This window comes from Vicugna pacos, chromosome 23, assembly GCF_048564905.1.
Source record: "Vicugna pacos chromosome 23, VicPac4, whole genome shotgun sequence".
NCBI lineage: Eukaryota > Metazoa > Chordata > Mammalia > Artiodactyla > Camelidae > Vicugna > Vicugna pacos.
This window is the reverse complement of record NC_133009.1, coordinates 35,158,835-35,180,081: the sequence shown is the minus strand read 5'-3', so window position 1 is coordinate 35,180,081 and position 21,247 is coordinate 35,158,835. Positions and strand designations below refer to the sequence as shown.

At 44.5% G+C, this 21,247-nt stretch overlaps 1 protein-coding gene across 11 annotated transcripts in view; it reads left to right on the top strand.

Annotated features, from left to right (window-relative positions):
* DENND1B (DENN domain containing 1B) overlaps window positions 1-19,361 on the top strand; it is a 208,350-nt gene extending 188,989 nt beyond the window's left edge. For all 11 annotated transcript variants that reach the window (XM_015247064.3, XM_072948774.1, XM_072948769.1 and 8 more), the window contains 3 exons: window positions 15,722-15,801; window positions 16,746-16,962; window positions 18,654-19,361. In XM_015247064.3, the coding sequence (XP_015102550.1) occupies window positions 15,722-15,801; window positions 16,746-16,962; window positions 18,654-19,139 (783 nt within the window). In that variant the 3' untranslated portion in view covers window positions 19,140-19,361. The remainder of the gene's footprint in view (window positions 1-15,721; window positions 15,802-16,745; window positions 16,963-18,653) is intronic.
* Window positions 19,362-21,247: the final 1,886 nt, after the last annotated feature.

The following is a 21,247-nucleotide window of genomic DNA, read 5'->3' as shown; positions in this document are numbered from 1 at the left end:
CCAAGCAGAGTGGGAACTATTATCCCCATTTTTCACATTTAGAAACGGGGTGTGGGGGGAGGGATCAAGAAATGTGCCGAAAGTTCTGCAGGTCGTAATTAGCTGAGTAGGAGCTGACAAGCTGGCAGACTGCTCCTGGAGTGCCGGTGTCGAGCACGAGCGTCCGCCCTGCCTTTGTGCGGAGTGGAGGGCTGGTGGGCGAGGGGCAGCCGGGCCGGGGCGCGGGGCCTGCAGCCAGAGAGGCTCGACTCTGAAGGAGGTCCTAGCATGTAGCGTGGAGAGAACGCACCTCTCTGAGCTTTCGTCTCTCCCCTGGTGAGTTGGTGGTAGCAATACATGCCGTTTTCCTAGGATGCTGCTGGCGTTAGTGGTAATGTATCTAAAGTGTCTGCCACGCCACAGGCATTAAGTAACCGGCATCTGCCCGTCACCCACGTGCACATATCTTGAGCTGCAGGTGTTTTACAGCAGCGGCACCCTCTGCCTTTCTTCGCTCTCCTGAGTCATGTCCAGAGTCACTAACAGGCCTGCAGCCGCTGCAGCAGTGGGGGCCCCCAAATTGTCTGTCTTCATTCCACGTAGGGATCTCAGTTTGTGATTTGGAAAGAAATGTACAGCTTTCCTAGTTTATAAGACCTTGATTATGTCATTTTATTGTCAGACCCGTTATGTAAATGCAGAATATGGACTTGGCTAACATCTCTCCTAGCCTGTTTGCTTGTCTGTTTGAGAAGTCACTCTGGGCTGCGTGAAGAACTTTCCATTTCCAGTTTTCCAGCTAGACTTGGGTAAATGAAACACTTCAGTTTTATCTGTTTTTCAAAAGAGAGAATTGAGATTTTGGTAACGTAAGTTCCGAGAATGTATTTTAAAGTAAAAAATAAATAAAGTTTTATTATCTGGGTTCTGTAGAAAAGAACAGAAAACAAACGTGCTGTACTCAGCCTGCTTTCCGTTCCTGAGCTTACTTTTGAAGTAAGACTGTGAATCTCTGTCCATTCCTAACGCGCAGTCACTTGTGTGGCTCTGCTGATGAGTGTGGTTATTGCCCGTTCTGTTGACGAGGCTCAAATAAACGTCAGGTGCAGCCGTGAAGGTCTCCCAATTAGGCTTCCCCGTGTAAAGCCCAGCTCTCTCCCCTTTTGTGCGGCGATGACAGTTCCAGCAGCAGCCCCCGCCTAACAGGACTCCAGGGACAGGATCCTCCTCTGGTTTTATTGAAAACAGGGCCCGTTTGGGTCCAGGGAGAATACCGCACTGGTCATGGTGCAGAACTGTTTTAATCTGGACTGCGTACTTCCCTTCTTTCATCAATTTTATTTTAGAACAAAATACTGTAGACTTAGTGAAGACTACATCTATCATCTAAGATTATGTCTTAAAATACTTACTTGTAAAAATGTATTGGAATTTTCTAAGAATGAGAAACTAAATGGTGCAAAATTTATATGAGCTGAAGATACCGCTTCATATTTGATAGCATGAGCCATTAGTATCTTACTCTAGTAGCTGCAATGTCTCTCACACACACATGCACACCAGCTAGACTCCTGAACCGCAGGCAGGAACGTAGCTGAATTACAAGTCAGCATTAACAGATGGATGGCCCTAAGCAAGCAAAACCACCGGGGCAAAATCTAGTGAAAGTGGAGGATTGAAGCTTTTTGTCATTAAGCCCCATTGAAACCTCGGCACACGCATCACTCTTAACTAGTTCGTATCTGGGACAAGAAGCAATCCACTCAGGTTCATTTCCAACCTATCCAATTAGTTACATAAAAGCTGCATGAGAAAATATGAATGAAGATTATTTTTGCATTTGTTCTGTAGTATAGAGCATGTGACTGTTGACAAGAACCCACACATGGAATGAAGGCAAGACTTTAACCCAAACACAGTGTTTACAAACAGGAATATACTCAGTAGTCATAATTTTTCCTAATAAGACCACAGTATTTGAAAATAATGGTCATTTATTTTTCAAATATATTCACATATAGACAGATAGTTGAGATATGAATAGTTCTTTTGAGTACATAAAGATGTTTATTAAAATGTGATCTATGTGATTTTCCATTTTTTACCTGTTAAACAAGGTGATGTGTACACTTCAAATGAGACTGTTCTCTTTTTGAGTCCTTGTGTATTTACTGGTTTGTAAATCATCCTGATGGATTTGGAATATAGCACAACAGCAGTGACTCATTTTACAACCGATGAATAATGCAATTTCATCTTTAAAGAATGCTCTTAGAAGCTCTGTATGCCTTTTTGGCACGTACAGACTTGCAGGTCAGGCCTTTCGAAGCCACATCTCAGTTGAACGGGAGCTTAAACCCCATCATGTAAGCACGTTTTAAATATGTGCGATCAGGTGGTTTACATTGTACAGATAATATACCTCATAGTTTTGAAATACTACCAATGAAATTAAGTTTCTGTGAAATTTACACGAAAAGATGAAAACGCAGATTCTCTGCATTGCTTAGTTCCTAAACACGGTACATGACGGGGTAGTCACACCTAGCACGGTGCGGTTGGTGTGGTGTGTCTGTGACACACTTTGCTTCCTTGAAATTCAGTGGAATCTGGGATAAAATGAATGTAACTGAGGACAGTGTTTCTTGCTTAGGTGACATCATGGACTTCAGAAAATGACTCACTCGCTGGGCTCTTTGGAAAAATACAGCCCATTGAATAGCTTTGCTTTATTGGTCAAGAAAGAAAAGGCACAGTCATTGGTTTGCAAAGAGTAGTAGCCACTTGGTTCTTCTGACCAAGAAAACAGTGGCTGTAAATCACAATGAGAAAAATAATTGTGACCTCGGTGCGGGGGTGGGGGGGATGTGTGTACGAAGGGGGAGGTCCAGACACTTGGAAAAATACTTAATATAAATCTTACCAAATAATAAAAATAAGTTTAACCAAACTATGGCAGCCAAAAAAACCCCTTAATTTTTTATTTTTAGCGCTCTGTTTACTTTGGCTCAGTGCTGGGAATTCTGCTATTATGATTAAGCTAAAGTGTTGAATTAAAGTGATGAGAAGTACTAGAGAAGTAAACTAGAGAAAAATTAGAGAAAGTATTAGAGTTTCAAATGATAAAATGTTTTCTAAAATAATTTAAGTGCATTTCTTTTCAGAGATGCCCACAAAAAATAACTGCCTAAATGAAAACGTGGTTGATCAATCTTTGATCCAAAGTCACTCTTTCACATAGCACACATATGGTCTAATTTACACTAATGTCGCTGACTCATAGGATTGATCTTTTAAGTCCAGTTTGAAAATATGGGTACCATATTGTTGTTTTAAAGAAAGTCACTGTTCTCTATTGTTTTCTGTTGAAATAACATTAATTTCCAACATGTCAAATTTGTGGTTAAATCTGTGCCCTCACCCACCTCCCCTAAATTTCAGTTGTGGATTACAAGGGTGCCCTCTAGTGAGCATTAGATCATATTTTCTCTTCTTGGAAGAAGATGGTTGTGTAAGACAAAATTTATAGGTATAAAATTTGCCTTTCTCTTTAAAAACTGAATAGAATACACATTTGGGACATTTATATTATCATAAAATCATTCAAGGACATTCTTTCAAAGGAATGATCAAAACCAACTCCTTTCAGCGACTGGCCAGGACTTCATTTTTATAATGTTAAGCCCTGCCGAACAATACCTAGTGTATTAAAAAGGCTTGTATGAACGTGCTCCCTATATTTTATAAGATATTTTTAGGTTGAAATGTGCCTTTTTAATGTTATAATTTTACTTTTCCAATTTATTGCCACAAATGGCTGTCACAAAGTCTTGAAACAAAAACAGAGGAACTTAAATTTTCCACTTGGAAAATATATTGAGTATTAATTGCCATTCTAGACTTTGCATCAGTAATCACCAGTATCTTTCTGTTCTGTTTAATTTTGTGAGAGCTTTTTCTTGTTGTATCTTCAATTATTTTAAGGGCGTTCAGTGAAACGAACAACAGCTCTCTATTCTAAAAGTACTCAATTTTTATAGACAGATTCTTATTTCCTCCCAGGATGCCAGGGATACAGAAATGGTGGTTTTCTGCCTGTTTTGTGTGTAAGAATTGCTTTAAATGTTGGTCAGAGATCAGCGTTAACGCCGATGAAAGGAAAAGCCAGTCTCGTCTTTGGAGGGGTTACTGCTGCTGCGGGTCAGTGTCCCCGAGAGAGGAGTTGCCAAGAACGTCAACAGATGTGCAAGTGCAGAGAATTAGAGCATCTTAGTCTGATCCGAACTGGATTTATGTTTGTTACACTTGGTTGTATTTCCTGATACAGAACATAAAATATTAGAATAATGCAGATGTATCTTAACGGGAGACAAAATGGGACCCCTTTGAGTGCAGACTTCTCTGGAAGTTCTTCATGTTTTTCTAACACTTGAGTCTAATCTTGGTCATTTTGCAGAACCCCCTTCCCTCTTTGCCCTTATCAGTATCTTTATCATTTGTAAAATAATGCACTTGATACCAAACTATAATTGCAATTTCTGTCAAGGTTCTTTCTACAGTCAATACTGACACCATTTTGAGACTCTCCACACGTACACACACGTTTATGCTAATTATATATTATGGTAATCTGAAAAGTGAGATCCAGCTGTAGTTATTCTAGAAATTAGGTATTTTAATCCTTAGCTATGCACGTTTTGCAAACATAGTTCATTAAGGTGAGTGGAGACGCTGTGGGTGTGTTATGGTCAGTGCCGGCATTTTAGTTGCTCATTCCACCCAGCGTAGCCATCTTCACATCAGCTAGGGAAAGGAATCGAATTCTAGGTTTTGCTGAAACTTCAGTGGACTCGTTGTGTAGTAAGAAACCTTTTAAAATGTTAAAATATTGAAACCCTGTCAGCAGAAGTGAAATTGCAGAGAGTGTGCCATTTGTCAAAGGATTATTTATTTATTTAGCTTGGGGAATGATGTTTTGATAGTCTTATATAATTTCTTGTATTTACACTAATCAATAATCTTTCAGAACTGCAAAGTTACTGCACAAGCTCTTTTATAAGTTGCTTTTTCAAACATTAAATAAGAGGAAAATAATGAAACAATATATTTTAAATATTTATAGTTAACATAATTATTTGGCATACCAACAGTCCTCAAAGGTTGGCTTAAAAGTCTCAGTCAACAGCCATACAAACATGGGTGAGTCGTGAGACCTGCACCCGTCAACCACGGCAGGGGGGAGAGTCCTTCAGAGCGGCTGGTCCACTGCTGCCGTTGGGTGGGGGTTTTGCTGATGGAAGTGCAGTTGGCTTACGTTGTTCTGCTTCCTGGTGTGCAGCATAGTGACTCGGTTATACATACAGAACTGAAGATATAATATATATAATACACATAACTGAGTATATATAACTGAATATATATATTCTTTTTCAGATTTGTTTCCATTGTAGGTTATTACAAGGTATTGAATATAGTTCCCTGTGCTGTACAGTAGGACCTTGCTGCTTATCTGTTTTATACATAGTAGTGTGTCTGTGTTAATCCCAAACTCCTAATTTATCCCTGTCTCCCTCCCTGCCTTTCCCATTAGGTAACCATAAATTTCTTTTCTATATCTCTGAGTGAGTTTCTATTTTGTAAATAAGTTGATTTGTGTCATTTTTTTAGATTCCACGTATAAGTGATATCATATGGTATTTGTCTTTCTCTGTCTGACTTACTTCACTTACTATGATCATCTCTGGGTCCATCCATGTTGCTGCCAGTGGCATTGCTTCATTCTTTTTTATGGCTGCATAGTATTCTCGTGTGTGTGTGTGTGTGTGTGTGTGTGTGTATCCCACAGCTTCTTTATTCATCTGTTAATGGACGCTTAGGTTGTTTCCACATCTTGGCTGTTGTGATTAGTGCTGCTGTGAACATGTGCGGATGTCTCCAGGAGACAGTGATTCCATTTCCTCCTGATAAACACCCAGGAGTGGAATTGCTGACATACAGTAATTCTGTTTTTAGTCTTTTGGGAACCACCATACGGTTTTCCACAATGGCTGCACCAGTTTACATTCCCATCAGCGGTGCACACAGGTTCATTTTCTTCGCGTCTTCTCTTGTCTTTTTAACACTAACCATTCTGACGGATGTGAGATGTTACCCACTGCAGTTTTGATTGGCATTTTCCTGTTGGTTAGTGACACTGAGCACCTTCTCATGTCCTCGATGACCGTTTGCATGGCCGTGTCTTTGGAAAAATGTCTATCCCAGTCCTTTGCACATTTTTAATCAGATAATCATTATTATATTTGCTATTGTATGCAGTATGTGAGTTTCTTACGTATTCTGTATGTTAACCCCTCCTTAGATATGTGATTTGCAAATATTTTCTTCCATTCCGTGAGAATGGGAGACATTTTCATTCTGTTGATCATTTCTTCTGCTGTGCGGATGCGTTTTAGTTGGATGTGGTCCCACTTGTTGACTTTGGCTTTTGTTGCTTGTGCTTTTGGTGTCCTCGCCAAAACATCATTTTCAAGTCCAACGACAGGGGGCTTCCCCCCTATGTTTTCTTCTGTTCGAGGGGTTTTACAGTTTCAAGTCTTACGTTTAAGTCCTTAACCCATTTTGAGTTAACTTACATGAGTGACGTGAGATCAAGTTCTTCTGCATGTGAATATCTGGTTTCCCAGCACCGGGTACTGAATAGACTACCTTTCCACCACTGAGTGTTCTCGACCCCCCTGCCAAATGTTACTTGACCACAGTGCATGGGATGATTTCTGGGCTCATGATTCTGTTCCATTGGTTTTCACACCGATAACAGATTGCTTTAATTACTGTAGCTTTGTAATGTAGTTTAAAATCAGGACTATGGTGGTTCAACTTTGTTCTTTCTCAAGATTGATTTGGTTATCCAGGGTCTTTTGTGGTTCCATATGAGTTTTAGGATTATTTTTTCCTGTTTTTGTGAAAATCACCATGGGAATTTTCATAGTAATTGCATTGATTCTGTGGATGGCTTTGGGTGGTGTGGACATTTTGACAGTATTAACTCTTCCTGTCCATGAACATGGGATGTCTTTCCATTTATTTATATCTTCAACAGTTTCTTTCATCAGTGTCTTAAAGTGTTTGTTGTATAGATCATTCACTTCCTTGGATATATTTATTTCATAGTATTTTATTGTTTTTGATGCTGTTGCAATTGGGATTGTCTTTGTTTCTTTTTAAGATAGTTATATCATTGTTAGTGTATAGAAATGCCAGTTTGGATAATTTTTATTGGCCTGTTTTAAATTGCTGATGAGCCCATCAAAAGAATTCTTCATCTTTTATATCATGTTTTTTAAATCTCTTTATCATTCATCTTGACTGTTTCCTAGATTTCGTCTCTCTGCTGTCATCCCATCTGTTCATGTGCATTAGACACCTTTTTATTTTTTTCTTTTTACGTTTGATAGTTTTTGAGTGACAGACCCTACATGTAAAAAAGTAGTAGAGAGTAAGTTCAGTAGTGCTCACACCCAGAGATGGTGGGATGCCATTCGTGCACACGGTTGAGTCCGTCACAAGCTGAGCTGGTTGGGGTTTTGTTGTTGACGTCACTACCTGCCGTAGGCGGCTGTTACCCCGTGTTTAGAGTGCAGGACCTCCCGGGAGGCCCTGGCAGGGTCTCCTTAGTGTTTCTCCTTTGCCCTCAGTTGTCGGCAGTCCCTGTGCCCCTGAGCCACAAGGTGGCCCTCCCAGTGTTGACCCCTTCCCTCAGCCGTTAGCTTCTGCACTGGTCACTTGGTCCTCATTTCATGGGTTTTCTGTGCTCTGGTCCAGCTTCAGCCTCAGCAGGCCAGGTGCCCCTGTGCCTCAGGCATGGGGCTTTCTCAGCATCCCTCCCTCCCCTCCCTCCCTCCCCTCTCACCTCTCCCTCCCCTCTCTCCTCTCCCTCCCCCCACCCCGTTACACACGTGATTGGTCCTGGGCACTTTGCAGGCTGCCTGTCCCTCCCTGGGCATAGACCTGTGCTGGTTTCCATGTAGGACTCTGTGCCTGACATGGTCTCCTGCTCCTCCCTGGGATGTAGAGTTTGTGCCTCTCTGCCTCCCCCGTGGTCTTGGGGTTGAGTTTGCTGACATCTGCCAGCAGCTGAAGGCTTTCACTGTGCACAAATGAATGTTCTTCGAGTCAGTGGGGCTTTGTGCTGGTCCCTGCAACAGCGTCTCACCGGCTGCGGGCCTGCACCCTCGAGGGGAGCACTTCAGTCTCCTCTCTCATCCCCAGACATTCCCTGCAGCACCGGGCGGGAGGGTTGCCTGGTTTGGCAAATAAAGTTACAGGACTGATCTGTGGGAAAGAGCTCGCAGGTGCGAAGGGCTCTTGTCTTGGAGACTCCCAGCTGTTCCAAACAGCCGTGTTAGTCCAGACTCAGTCTCTAAGACCCCAGTGCATTTTAGCACATTTCTTCTTCCCTGTGTACGTGCCAGCTGCCCAGTGTGTGTGTGCACGTGCATGCCCACTTTTCCAAGGATGAAACAAGTCCTGTTTCTTACCTCTCCTCAGTGTTACTCTGTGGGGTTTACTTTTCTTGGTTGCCTTACAACTCAGCATTCTAATGGGTTCAAGAAAAGCTATGATTTTTTTAAAGATCATCCAGCCTTTTGTCATTGTTAAGATGGGAGTTGACATTGTTTTGCTGCTTTTAGCATTCAAAACAGGAGTGGAATTAGAAGCAAAATGAATTAAAAGTTATGATTCTTGGTCTCAAGGATTTGGTAAGGCAGGAAAGTACTCGAAAACACTGCTTTAATAAGAGAGCATGTATCAGGTGACTGCTGAGTGATGGAGAATGTGAATGAAGCTGGCAAAGGAGGTGAGACCACCGTGGACTGGGAGCCCTGATTGAGGGTTCTTGGCTGTGTCTGGACCACTTCAGAATCTCCACTCCTGAGCGAGTCCCACGTGGCACTCACCTGCTCAGAAGTAATTCTGATGCTTCTGTTCAATCCTGTTTCCTTAACTGAATAATAACAACCCTCATCACCTGAGTTCATCAGACTTCACCAAGCACGTGCCTGGCCAACCTTTCCGGTGTCCTTTTCGCCCCGACAGAAGTATCTCTGGAAAAGTGTGTTCCTCCCTCACCTCGTCACCCTGCCACCTCACCTACCTGGAACGTTAGCGCTCTCCATCATTCTGTACTTACCACTGGTTTTCAAAATGAGGTTAAAGCTTGCCATTTAAGAGTCTTTCTCAGGTCAATTCCCAGACATTTCTTTCCTCTGAGTCTCTAAGGACTCACTTACCTGGCGTAATTAGAAGGAAAAGGGTTCCCTTCAGGGAGCCAGATCACCTGGGTTGGGGTCTTCGGTCCGTCACTAGTTGCCTAGCCTTGCCCAAGACAGTTTACCTTGTTAGGCTGTTGGTTCCCTAATGTGTAAAGTAGGGGAAATGCTCACCAAAGTCTGTGGTGAGGTAGATGTTTAAAGCGTGGTATATAAAGCATCTAACACCCTGAAGCAGGCCAGTCATGAGTAAGTCACTTACAACGCATGTGTTTTTAAGCCTCTTTTCACATTGTAAACTGCCGTGCATTTTTAAGGTGTCGACTGCTTTATCATTTATGCTCATATTATTTCACACAAGGATTTTTTTGTCTTAGGCCACAAAATACATGAGCTCAGGGGGTTGCTGTAGACTTCGGTGAGCACGGTAACACTTTGGACCTCAGTTACTTCAACTCTGAAATGGGGCCAGTAGCACAGAGAATACCTGTCAAAAAATTCATATATTACAAGTATATATAATAGAAACATATATAGCAACTTCATGAAGTGTAAAAAACTGTTTTCCCATTCATCTGCCTGAATGCTTGAACCCCCCTATGGATTTAAACTTACCCAGCACCTTGCCTTAGTGTTTGTCTGCCATCTACTGACAAAAATGGTAACTGCAGGACTGGCAGGCTCCCTGTGCATCTGGGGACAACGGGTCCTCACCCTCCTGACCTCTGATGTGCTTTGGGGAAACCATTGTCAGGAAAAGGAAGGAAACGCTGGTCTTACAGTTGTTCCTTCTTGTAACCGGACCACATCTATTTCCTGACGCCTCTCCGGCGGACGTTTGGTGGTGCTGCGACCTGCGCCTCCAGCCTGCTGTGCCAGGCCGTTCTCTTGGCTTCACTCACGGCTCCCTGTAGGCTGTGCTTCTCCCATAGGGTGTCTTCTCTGAGATGTTTCCTTCCACGCTGATAGCTTTTTTTTTTTTTTTGCACGAATTAAGGATTTTTACCTTCTCAGTAAGCATCCCTTGCTATACAAGTGCGTATGACTCCCCCAATTATGTGAATTTTTCACATAGACTAGATTTGCACTTGACATTTTACATTTCCATGCAAGAAAAATTTTATTTTATTTTAAAATTATATGCATTGGGAGTCTGATTGAGGCCACGTGACATCCAGTTCCCCATCTTATTTTTAATTGTTTGCATCAGAGAGAAGTAAAACTCTGCTTATTTTTTCTTACAATGTGTTTTTGCACCCAAAAAATGGCACCATTTTTTTGTGTAGTGCTGGCTGCCAAGAGAGTTGCAAATGCCAGTAGTTGTTTGCTGGTTGGCATGGCCTCTGGGTCCCTCGTGAGTGACCACGGCTGAAGTTCCAACTGCACCAGATCTGAACAGTCCAGAAACTTCTACACCTCCTGACTGGCCCCAGAGTTTACTGTTACTTGTAGGATGTAATTACAGTTCTGTGTTGTTAGTTTTTTCAGTCTGCTGACGGAACCTGCTTGTTAGGAATGTTACACTTTGACATGAACCGTGATCGGTATTGATGGTCAATTACAGACGTTTTTATCTGTGATCAGAAAGCTGAGTGCAGTTATCTCACACAACAGCTAGTTTATGTTTGTCAGTGTTTTGTTGTATTCAGTATTTTGGCATGTTCACCATGTCTTTTTTGAAAAATCTCAAGAAAGGGAAGTTCTGTTTCTTTTGTGTGTGTGTGACTCACAGCGTGGAGGACAGAAGCACACGAGGAGTAGGTGCTTGATGGATGTTTGTGGCGGGAAGAGGTGCTAAGAACTGAAACAGGTGAGACGTGGCTGCTGCCCACTTTGAAGGCCTCTACAGAGGGTAGCTTCTGGTAGGTCCTCCAGGGACGGGACCTCTCCTGAAGGAAAACAACAGTTGCCAGTCGGGGTCTGTCCCCTGCCTCTGCCCGCCCCCCACTCTCTCACCTCGCACTCTTCCCCACCAGGTCTCTGATCTCCCCACTTCTGTAACCCTCCATAAATTGAAATCTATCCAGCCTTTTGCCATCTTAGCATGTCTCTGCCATCTAGTGATGACAAGGAGAACTGCAAGATTAACGGGCCCTTGAATAACCCCGTGCACTGACTCGGGCTCCAACCCACAGGGCACCAGCGGCGTCTTTGAGTCCATTGAGCTTGCTCTGACCGTCCCACCACAGGACCTTTGCACATCTTGTTCCCTCTTCTCATCTTCTTGCCTACTACCCTCCAGCGCTCGACTCAAACGTGCCTCAGGGAAAGCCTTCCCTCGGCCTCCCTGAGCAGGTCAGACTCCTCATAGTAATCATAGTTCAGTACAAGTTGCTGCAGTCGTAACTTTATGCTTGTTTTATGATTATTCGATTTAATTCACGTTTTGTTTACTAGACCATGATCTTCCTCGGGGCACAGAGCCCTGTTCTTGGTCATCATCGCACTGGCACTTAGCCCAGTGCCTGGCACGTAAAGGCATTTCTTTAATCTTTGTTGAATAAATGAATGTCCTACTCCTCTGTGCCCCGTGGGTGCTGGAAGGGCCTGTATCAGTCAGCTTAAAACTGTCTTCTTTGTGTGATTTTTTTTTTATCAGTTTTTAAGTTCACCTGAGTACTCAACAGAAACTACCTGCTATGTATGGAGATATTCATTTATTCAGGAAACACTAACTGCCTACTTTAAAGCAAAATTTTGTCTTAAAGGGTAGAATTATAACCCCTATTTGATCTGGCTCATTGGCTGATGAGGAAACCAGTGAGCTGTAAAAAAAACTGGCGCAAAGGAGAGTCCAGAGAGCAGCACCCCGGACAGGCGGGCGTGCTGAGCGTGCACCGACCATGCCGACGCCGTCGGTGTCCACGCCGTGGTAACTGCGTTTCCACTGGGCGAAACTCGCTTGCATCTGTGCAGAGAAGCATTTGCATTACCGTCAGTCCTCAGTTACCTTCTGTCTCTACGGGGTTATAAGTAGTGAGTGTCTGTGGGTGGTGCGGCCCTCACAGCCCCAGCTCATGCCGCAGAGGGGTGCTGGACCGCACCCACATTCCTCAGAGAGGACCCTAGCCATTCGGGGCCCACCTCGCTATCTTTCACGATTTTCCTGACAGCCTCCCCACTGGTGATCATCATGACCTCAAAGATTATTCTTGATCATAGAAACCAGGCTGTTGTGATTAGGTCTGGCCTGATTATTTACACGGAGCAGCAAGAACGTCAGTTAACCGTGTACAGTACTTGAGTTGCTTTGTGGACTGAGCGGAAGGCAAGCGGGGAGCACTTGAGTCAGGAAACGAAGGATAACTAGAAAAAGAGGGGAGAAGCCAGGGAGAGGGAGGTTCTACGGGACACACAGCACGTGGGAAGGGCAGGGCAGAGGCCGGCGAGAGGAGGGTGGTGTGGTGATGCTGGAGCGAACACCTGGCGGCAGCTGAGGTCCTCAGAGGGGCTGCCTTGGCCAGGTCCCTCCGGGCTGAGTAAGGCCTGTGAGGTGGAGCAGAGCACTGTCAAGCTTGCCTCTGAAAAGATCTCAGCTTAGGGACTGTCGCATCTACCCAGCAGATGGGAGAGGCTCAGGGTGTGGGCAGTTACAGATCATCACATGAGAGTAGCAGGGACAATGGGGACAGGAGGAGGGATGAGTGTCAGAGGGGAGATTTCAGGCAGGGGAATCAGTCCGTGCAAAGGTCCTGTGGTGGCACAAATCAGGGCAGGTATCAGCAGTGCAGGCGGGCCGTGGCAACACCTTGAGCGTCAGAGCAGCGGACCCAGGAGCCAGGTGGGCAGACGCAGTGCTGGACTGCCCAGCCCAGGAATGAAGAGCATCAGCAAGGCATTTGTCCTTCTGTTTTTCTCCAACAAATTTTTATGGAAAGCCTCTGCCTGCTGTGGCTGTGCATGCCCTGAAAGTGAGGCTGCGGCTGGTCTCTCTGAATTTTTCTCTGAATTTTTAGCATTTTTGGTGGTAGATCTGGACCGTGTTTGGCTGGGAGTGTCCTTAATGCCAGGAAGTTTCACCTTTATCTTGAAGGGAACTCAGGCTTTTAATCAATCCAGGGAGTAAAAGGATCAGATACGAGGTTTTAAAAAAGTAACACATTGCAGAACGTTCTGACAAATGTATATTTAGGTTTTAAAATAAAATTGGATGCTGGTGCGTCGAAGGATGGAGAGAGATCCTCTTGGTTGATTTTAGTTGTGTTCTGTTCCATGTATGTTGTAAGATGTTTGGGTGGTTGAAGTGGTTGTGTTTCATTTGGCAGAAACAGCATGTGTGCATTTTTGAGAGTTATTTGTCTAAGTAAGGTGTTACTTAAGGGCCTTTATGAATCTCCAGGTCAGGTCTGATTACTGTTATCAAATCCACTAAAGTAACGGACCAAAGGAAAACCAGTGCGGGACCAAGGACCAAGATACGTACAATGTCACTTTTTTCTTTTTCTGTAATTTCATTATTAACTAAAATACCTTCATTTCCTAAAATGTTGACCAGTTTTAAAATGTCAGAACTTGAAAAGCTTGAATTTCAGAATTGAAAGAGGCTGATTGCTAGTTTTACGGACACTCAGTGTCGTTAGTGCTTCCTCGGGATTGGAGGTGGCGGGAACCAGTGTTACAGTCTTGTTTCTTGTGGCAATAAATTTAAGAAACCTGGTGATTATTAGTAGAAGAAAGGAAATCAAGAAGGGAAAAAGCCTTCCCCCTTTTTCATAAAAATGTATGGAGAAAACCTCCAGACATTTCAAAATACAGAAAAGAGAAAAGCTCACGTAACGGCAGCCACACGGGCGATGGGAGGCGCCTGTGACATCAGCCTGTGTTCCAGGTACCTGTGTCATGTCCCGTCCTTTAGCTCAATTCTGAAAGAATATTTATAGGGCTTTTTTTTTTTAATGGAAATCAACTTATTTTTTCTTCTCATTTTTTTCATCGTGTTGACTGCCTTTAGCTCTCTCTCTCAATCTATTTCGTGATCACTTTTTTTAAAAAAGCCCCTGTTCCCAAGTGTGAGCCGTATTATAACTGTCCTGGTGCCTAGTTTAGGGAGTTCTGGCTAATAATTTATGTTAAAAGTGTTCATTTCCCTCGTACACCTCTTACTGTGAGATTTCTGCCCAGGTCTGAAACAGGATAGTGTATTTTTTCTGAATACACATAATATACAGATTCTGTCCACTGGCATCTGCAACTGTTAATCCTTATAGAAAAGGCGTGTGGAAAAGTGAAGATGTGCACTGCTTTGCAAAAAGCTATATTCACGTCAAAAATGTATATATATTTTTAATTTTATTGTGTGTGTTGAGATTATTTTTCTATTTCTTAGTCGTTTATATTTTAGTTTTGGTGCAGATTTTTGGTAATGACCTATCTGTGGTGTCCGCATCCAGGTAAAGGTGTCCCCTTTTTGGCTGTGCACGACACGCCCTGAGGAGCACACAGTCTGGTTTCCGCAGTCTGAGCTCAGTTGCTCTGGTTCCCCCTACACTTCTGTGTATGAAATTGTGACCAGGTCTTCTGCCTGGGCCGTGTGTTCTGGGCAATTCTTGCCAAGACCAGAGGGAAAACCCAGAAACTTAATCTAACCAAGCTTCCAGATGGAATTGCCAGTCTAGAGGAAATGGGGTAAAATAACAGAAAAAGGACACAAATGGCGTCGAGGAAGGAGGAGGTGGGACGGGTTGTCCTCGGACCTGAAAGATGTGTCGACTAAATAGAGTGCAACCTTGTTGAGATTCTGGTCCAAATAAACCAACTGAAATATTTTGGGGTGTAATGAGGGAATGTAAGGTATTAAAGAGTAATTATTAACTTGTTATGTATGATGTTGATATTTTGGTTGTGCTGAAATATCTTTCTGTTAAAGATACTTAACGAAGTATTTACAGGTGAAATGATGGGCTGTCTAGCATTTGATTCAGTACCTTGCTGTTCAGTGTGTGACATCTGGATCCACTAGCACCAACCTCACCTAAGAGCTTGTTAGAAATGCAGAAACTCAGAACCACTATGGAGCCAGAAACTACATTTTTACCAGTCTCCGAGAGATGCAGATGTGCGTTAAGGATTGAGAAGCATTGCTTTAAAATACCTGATGTGAGGGAGAGTGTGGGTGGGGGTTAAACAAAAACAAAATTGCAAATACTGCTTATTATTGAAATGAGGGGATTAGTGGCATGGTGAAGTGAGTGATTTTAAGTCAGGTGTTCCTAACTCAGGAACTGACAGACCCAGTGACTGTGTGTAGGTGTTTTCAATCCAGTGATGTGGTTTTTGTTTATTGGTTTGAGGTGCGAATAAGTGTTGAGATAAATATTTGCCTGGTACCGTCCCCTTCTTCCTGCCCAGCTGGTCAACTTACGGGGCGGTATTCAAAAACCCTTAGTATTCCTCCCAGATCAAATTGTTCCTTAAAATGTTTAGAAGAGACTGGTTTTAACCGCTAACGCCAGCGTGTCAATCCCTCTCTCCAGCCGCGCTTAAGAAGGACCCTCAAGAGCCTCGATGGTGCTCTGTGTGAGGATGACGGTGATGACATCGAGAGGGCGAGCAAGTAAGACGCGGGCGTGGCGTGCTGTTAAGGGCGCGGGTCCTGGGTCACAAGAGGTGTTTCAAGGCGCGTGCGCCCTGACAGGCCACGTTTGGCCCCCTTGCGGTCTTCAGCGAGAGGGACCGGTGCTTGCTGGAATCTCATGGGGGATAGATCTTGAGATGGGAAAGCAAGATGGACCTGATGTGTCTTGTTCCTGGGAAGCTCGAAGGCCTGCAGAAGTATCTGGGCCAGTGGTGAAGGGGGAATAGGCACCCCGCCGCCTCCTGGAGAGGGCGGGTGCCGTATGGGGCAGTGACAACGCGCAACCGCGACAGCTCGGATCCGAGCGGGGAGGGGCTCAAGTCTGTGGTGACACCAGAAGGGGAACACTTACTGCAAAGTTTTAAAAATTAATTGTAACATAAAATAAGGGAAATAATAATGGTATATGTTGAACTTTCTAAACAATTTTAAGATATCTGGGGATGACAAAATTGACGTTCTTTTTTTTCCCCATTGAATGTATCTTTGTTTATATAAAGAAATACGCATTCTCTAAAATGAGTGAATAAACAAATAAAAGGAAAACCATATGAAAATACTGAAAGTGAATTTGGACAGTAGCAAACTTCCCAGGTGTTCTGTCTGAAATTTCCAAGCACAGTGTCCCCAGTCCCACAGACCCAGACTGTGTGACTAGCCTGTTGTGTGTCCACAGTGAGCAGGTACCGTGCCCTTTGGTTTCTTTGTTCTCAGCGCACCTGCTCTCAAAAACTGCAGTGTCTGGGTCGGTGCACCCGTCACTGGGAAGACTTGGGCCGCGAACTGGTGATCCGAGCTCTGCTCCTCCACAGCAGCGGCCGTGGGTGTGCAGAGCCTCTCGTTGGGTGAAGGGAGTCGGGGGGAGGCGCTCGGGTGTGGCGTGCGCGGCCGTGTGACTGCTGGTGCCCCTTGCTTCCCTCCAGGTTGTCTTCTGAAGACGGTGAGGAAGCGTCTCCCTACTTTTACGAAAGTGACGACTCCCTTGAGATGAGAGCGAAGGCCCCGTACTCAGGCGAGATGGACTTGCTGGGCGAGATCCTCGACACGCTGAGCACCCACAGCTCGGACCAGGGGAAGCTGGCGGCGGCCAGGAGCTTGGACTTCTTCAGGTCGATGGACGATATTGAATACCAGCCCACGGTGCGTTGATGTTTCGGCCGCTAAAATTAAGTGCAAACTTTCTCCCTCTTCCTGGGGTTGCCAGATGTTACATCTTAGTTGGTAGGAGTCAAACTCCAATGTCAAAACTTCAGAAGTATGATGAAAGTTAGCCACCAAGGGTTATTCCTAGCAGCAAAATTCCAGTATTTTCCCTTCATTTATCCAGTGCTGGTGGTTATTGCCGTTAATTGAAATTCTTTTGTCAAGCAGCAATATTCTCTTACAACCTAATTTTATAGTTGTCTTTTCTGGTGGACTTCCAAACGTGAAGTGTTCCCACTTTTTCCCTGTATTTTCTGGGTCTTGAAAAACTTTTAAGAAATGTATTTATTGAAGTGATGTTTCTTTGTATTGTTTCAGAAATTAGCAGAGTTTTAAATAGGTTGAACTGGATGCTTTAAAAACATGAGAGAAAGAAGTTTAAGTGATTTCAACCCTGTTTGATTATAATAATTTGGGAACTTGGCATTGATAATATGGTATAGTTTTTGCCTATTTGGTTTTTTCTGGGGTTTTTTTTGCAACTCTATTTTATTTTATTCTACTTTTCAGCTTTTTTAGTAATATAATGCCAAATAAAAATGTGTATGTTTAAGGGGTACAACTTGATGTTTTCATATACATACACGCTGTGAAACAGTGACCACAGTCACGCTGACTGATGTGTTCATTGCCTCACAGCTTCCTTTCCTTTTTATTTCCCTTCTCTTCTCTTCCTTTCCTTTCCTTTGTTTTCTTTTCTTTCCTTTTCTCTTTTCTTTTCAGTAAGAACACTTAAGGTCTATTCTCTTAGCAAATTTCAAGTATACAATACAGTACTGTTAACTGTAGTCACCATGCTGTAATTGGATCTCCAGAACTTTTCCTGCTTTTCCAGAACCCTCCAGCATCTCCCCATTTCTCCTACCCCTCTGTCCCCGGCCCCTGGTTACCATCATTCTACTCTCTGCATCTATGAGTTTGACTATTTTAGATTCCATGTACAAGGAAGGCCGTGCAGTATGTGCCTTTCTGTGTCTGGCTTATTTCACGGAGCATGTCTTCCAGGTTGATCTGTGCTGTCACAAATGGCAGGATAGCCTCCTTTTTTGTAGCTGAGTAATATTCCATCTTGCATATTCTCCACATTTTCTTTATCCATTCATCCATCAGTGACATTTAGGTTGTTTCCATAGCTTCACCATTGTGAATAATGCTGCAATGAACATGCAGCTGTATCTTCAAGATACTGATTTTATTTTCTTTGGATATATACCTACAAGTGTGTGTGTGTGTGTGTGTGTATTTTTTTGGCTGGGTTATAAATCCATATATATCTTTCATATATGTATATATCAGCTGATTTCCGTAGTGGCTGCACCCATTTACATTCCCACCAACGGTGTGCAAGGACTTCCTTTCCTCCACGTCCTCCACCGTCACTTGTAATCGAGTCTGAATTTTACAGATGACAGTTGCAAAGACGTGGAAGCCAGTGTCCCTCTCACTTCTTTGCTGTTAACAGAGCCGGGGGAGGTGTTCAGAGATGACACTGGTGCTGCGCGCCTGCTGGGAGGGACCTAACCAGCCTTGGGAGAGACGAGTAGTGATTTCCAAGTAGAAAAAAAATATATTGTCTAAGTAATGCTCTCAGTGTGTTAAATTTTTTCTGAATATGTTCCTTCCCTCAGAGTAAGTCCAGCGCCCCAAGCGAGAGCAGCCTAGGCCCACTCTGCAGCGGCTCAGGGGACCAGGCTGAGTGGCACCTGGGGCAGGACGACAGCGCCCTGCACGGCAGGCACCTGCCCCCCTCACCCAGGAAGCGGCTGTCCTCAGGCGCGGCGACCGAGTCCCTGTTCATCCTGAAGGAGGAGAGCAGGGAAGCACCGGAGAAGCCGGCTCTGCCGTCGGGGCCCGCTGTGCAGCTGGCCTCGCCCGAGACCGCCACCGCGGAGAGCAGGGACACACTAAGCCAGCCTCCCGATGACCTGCTGGAGCCCAGCCTCGGACGGCGCTCTTCCACCTTTGTTCCTTGGGAGAAAGAGGGGAGAGGAGCTGAGGATGCGGCAGAAGGTGCCGGACTGCTCCAGGAAGTGGTGTCCCTGTGTCATATCACATCTGCCTTCCAGCAAGACCTCAACATTTCAGAAGGAAAAACAGGTGGAAACCAAGCCTGAATCAGCAGTGAGAGTCGGACACTTGACCCAGCGCCGCCGGAGGCGTGGGAGGCCCCGGGGTAAATCTGCATCAGCAGCAGTGCTGTGCAGGAATGACCGCTGTCACTGCTGCCTGCAAGTTACCTGTCCTTTGGAGCGTTCACTTCCCCATCTCGTTCCCCTTGTGTGTAGATTAGCCCTTAATTCTTAAATGTAAAGCTAATTGTTCCATGTGCTCTTGAATCAGGTACTAGTTTGTACGTATGTTGGAAGTATATACTGAACACATGATTTCCCAGTATTTGGTGCTTAATGCCACCTCGCTTGTTTAAGCTAGTCTGTGTGTGTGACCCTTGCACATAACCAGTAGCTCCTGCACTAACCTGGTTGAACGTGAACTGGCCGAGATCTCAAAACCTCTCAGAAGTAGCCCGAAACTGCTGAGAGTGTCAACCCACTCATTGCCTTAATCTTAAGCCTATATATTAAGCATACTTACATAATTTATGGAAATACATATAAATTTTAAAAGATAAGTTATAAGTGTTCTGCGGAGCAATAATGCCTTTTTCTAGTCATTGAGTCAAGGACAAAAAATTCATTTTTTCGAAGTTAAAAAGCTCTCTTGTGGACACTGCAGCCATGTTTTCCAAAATACGTAAAGGTACACACTTACCTGTCACTCAGTGAAGTATATGAAGTGCTGAATTACAATGTGAAATTAATGACTTCTGTTTACAGATGACACTTTAAATTTTTCCACTGTCCCTCTGCTCGCCTTTGCTAAGTAAGAGTCACTCCTGGAAAGCCAAATGCGACATGAACTGTCCTGATAAAAAAAAGTTCCTATCTTTTTTTTCCCTTAACTAATAATTCTCTATCAGAATGCTTTATATCATCTCAAATTTACTTCTTAAAATAATTGACCTACTGTTTTGGAGGTTTGGGATTTGTAGGAAGAGTGGAGAGCCCGGAGTCCCTCTGCAGCCCCCGCCGTGTCCCTGTGTGGACCTCACCACGCACGGGCTGCGCCTTCCGCACATGTCCCTGGGTTTTCCCTAGCGCGCCCTTTCTGCCCCGGGACCCCACGTCCCATTTGGTTGTCACGTCTCCGTGGGCTCCTCTGGCTCTGACAGCTTCCCGGACGTTCCTCGTGCCCGGCGACCTCGACAGTTCCGGAGGGTCCTGGCGGGGGAGTTGTGGCTCCTCTGCTGGAATCCGGCAGGTGTTCTCACTGGGATGACGGGTGTTGGGGTGGGGGCTGCAGAAGAGCGCGGCTTCAGCCACCGTGTCGCGGGCGCGCGCCGCCCCCCCGCTGTGGGACGGCGGCGCCCTTGGCCGGCCGCGCGGGCGGGCCTGGCTTCGGAGGGTCGCCACTGCGCGCGGCCCCCGCACCGGCTCGCGCCGCCGCCCCGCTGGGCGCAGCGCCTGCGTCGGTTCCGGGGCCTTGTGCGCGCGCTGCCGCCTTCGAAGCTGACCTGAGAGGGGCTCGCGCACCGATGGCTCCGCGGCCGGCCGGGTGGGCAGGAATCGTCGGCGAGAACGGCGTCTTGTTAGTATGTTCCGGGCACAGACTCTGCACATCCCCAGCCATGAGTATTTTTTTTAATTGTCATTTTAGGAAGGGAGTTTGAGAAACCGTTTGAGAACCCCCGTCAAGACTGTATGAAATATTTGCTGAAGTCAGAATTTAGTTTTCAGTTTAAAAAAGTCCTGGAAGGGGTTTTGTTAAAAACATTGCTTAAAAATAAGGTAAAGAAAATGGCCTTTTTTAAAGTACACTCCAGAATCTGAATGGGTGTGTTTTATTTGGGACAGTTATTCGTTCATGTTTATGAAAGAAGACAAATCTTGTTTTCCTGATAAGGATGGACTTTGTATATATTAAAAAAAAAAGTAATCCTCTATTTAACATGAAAGTAAGACTCGAGGTTCTTGTCAGATTTTGCCTTTATACGCTCATTACAAAATTCCATTTTGCTTTATTGAAGTATGTAAAACAGAAGTTCATTTATCAGAAGGGCTGTTTTAAATGAGAAGGAAAATCTGTCACTCTGGTTGTTAATCTGCTGAGCAAACGTTCGTCATAATTTTTGAAAATAATGTATAGCAGCCCTTTAATATGAATT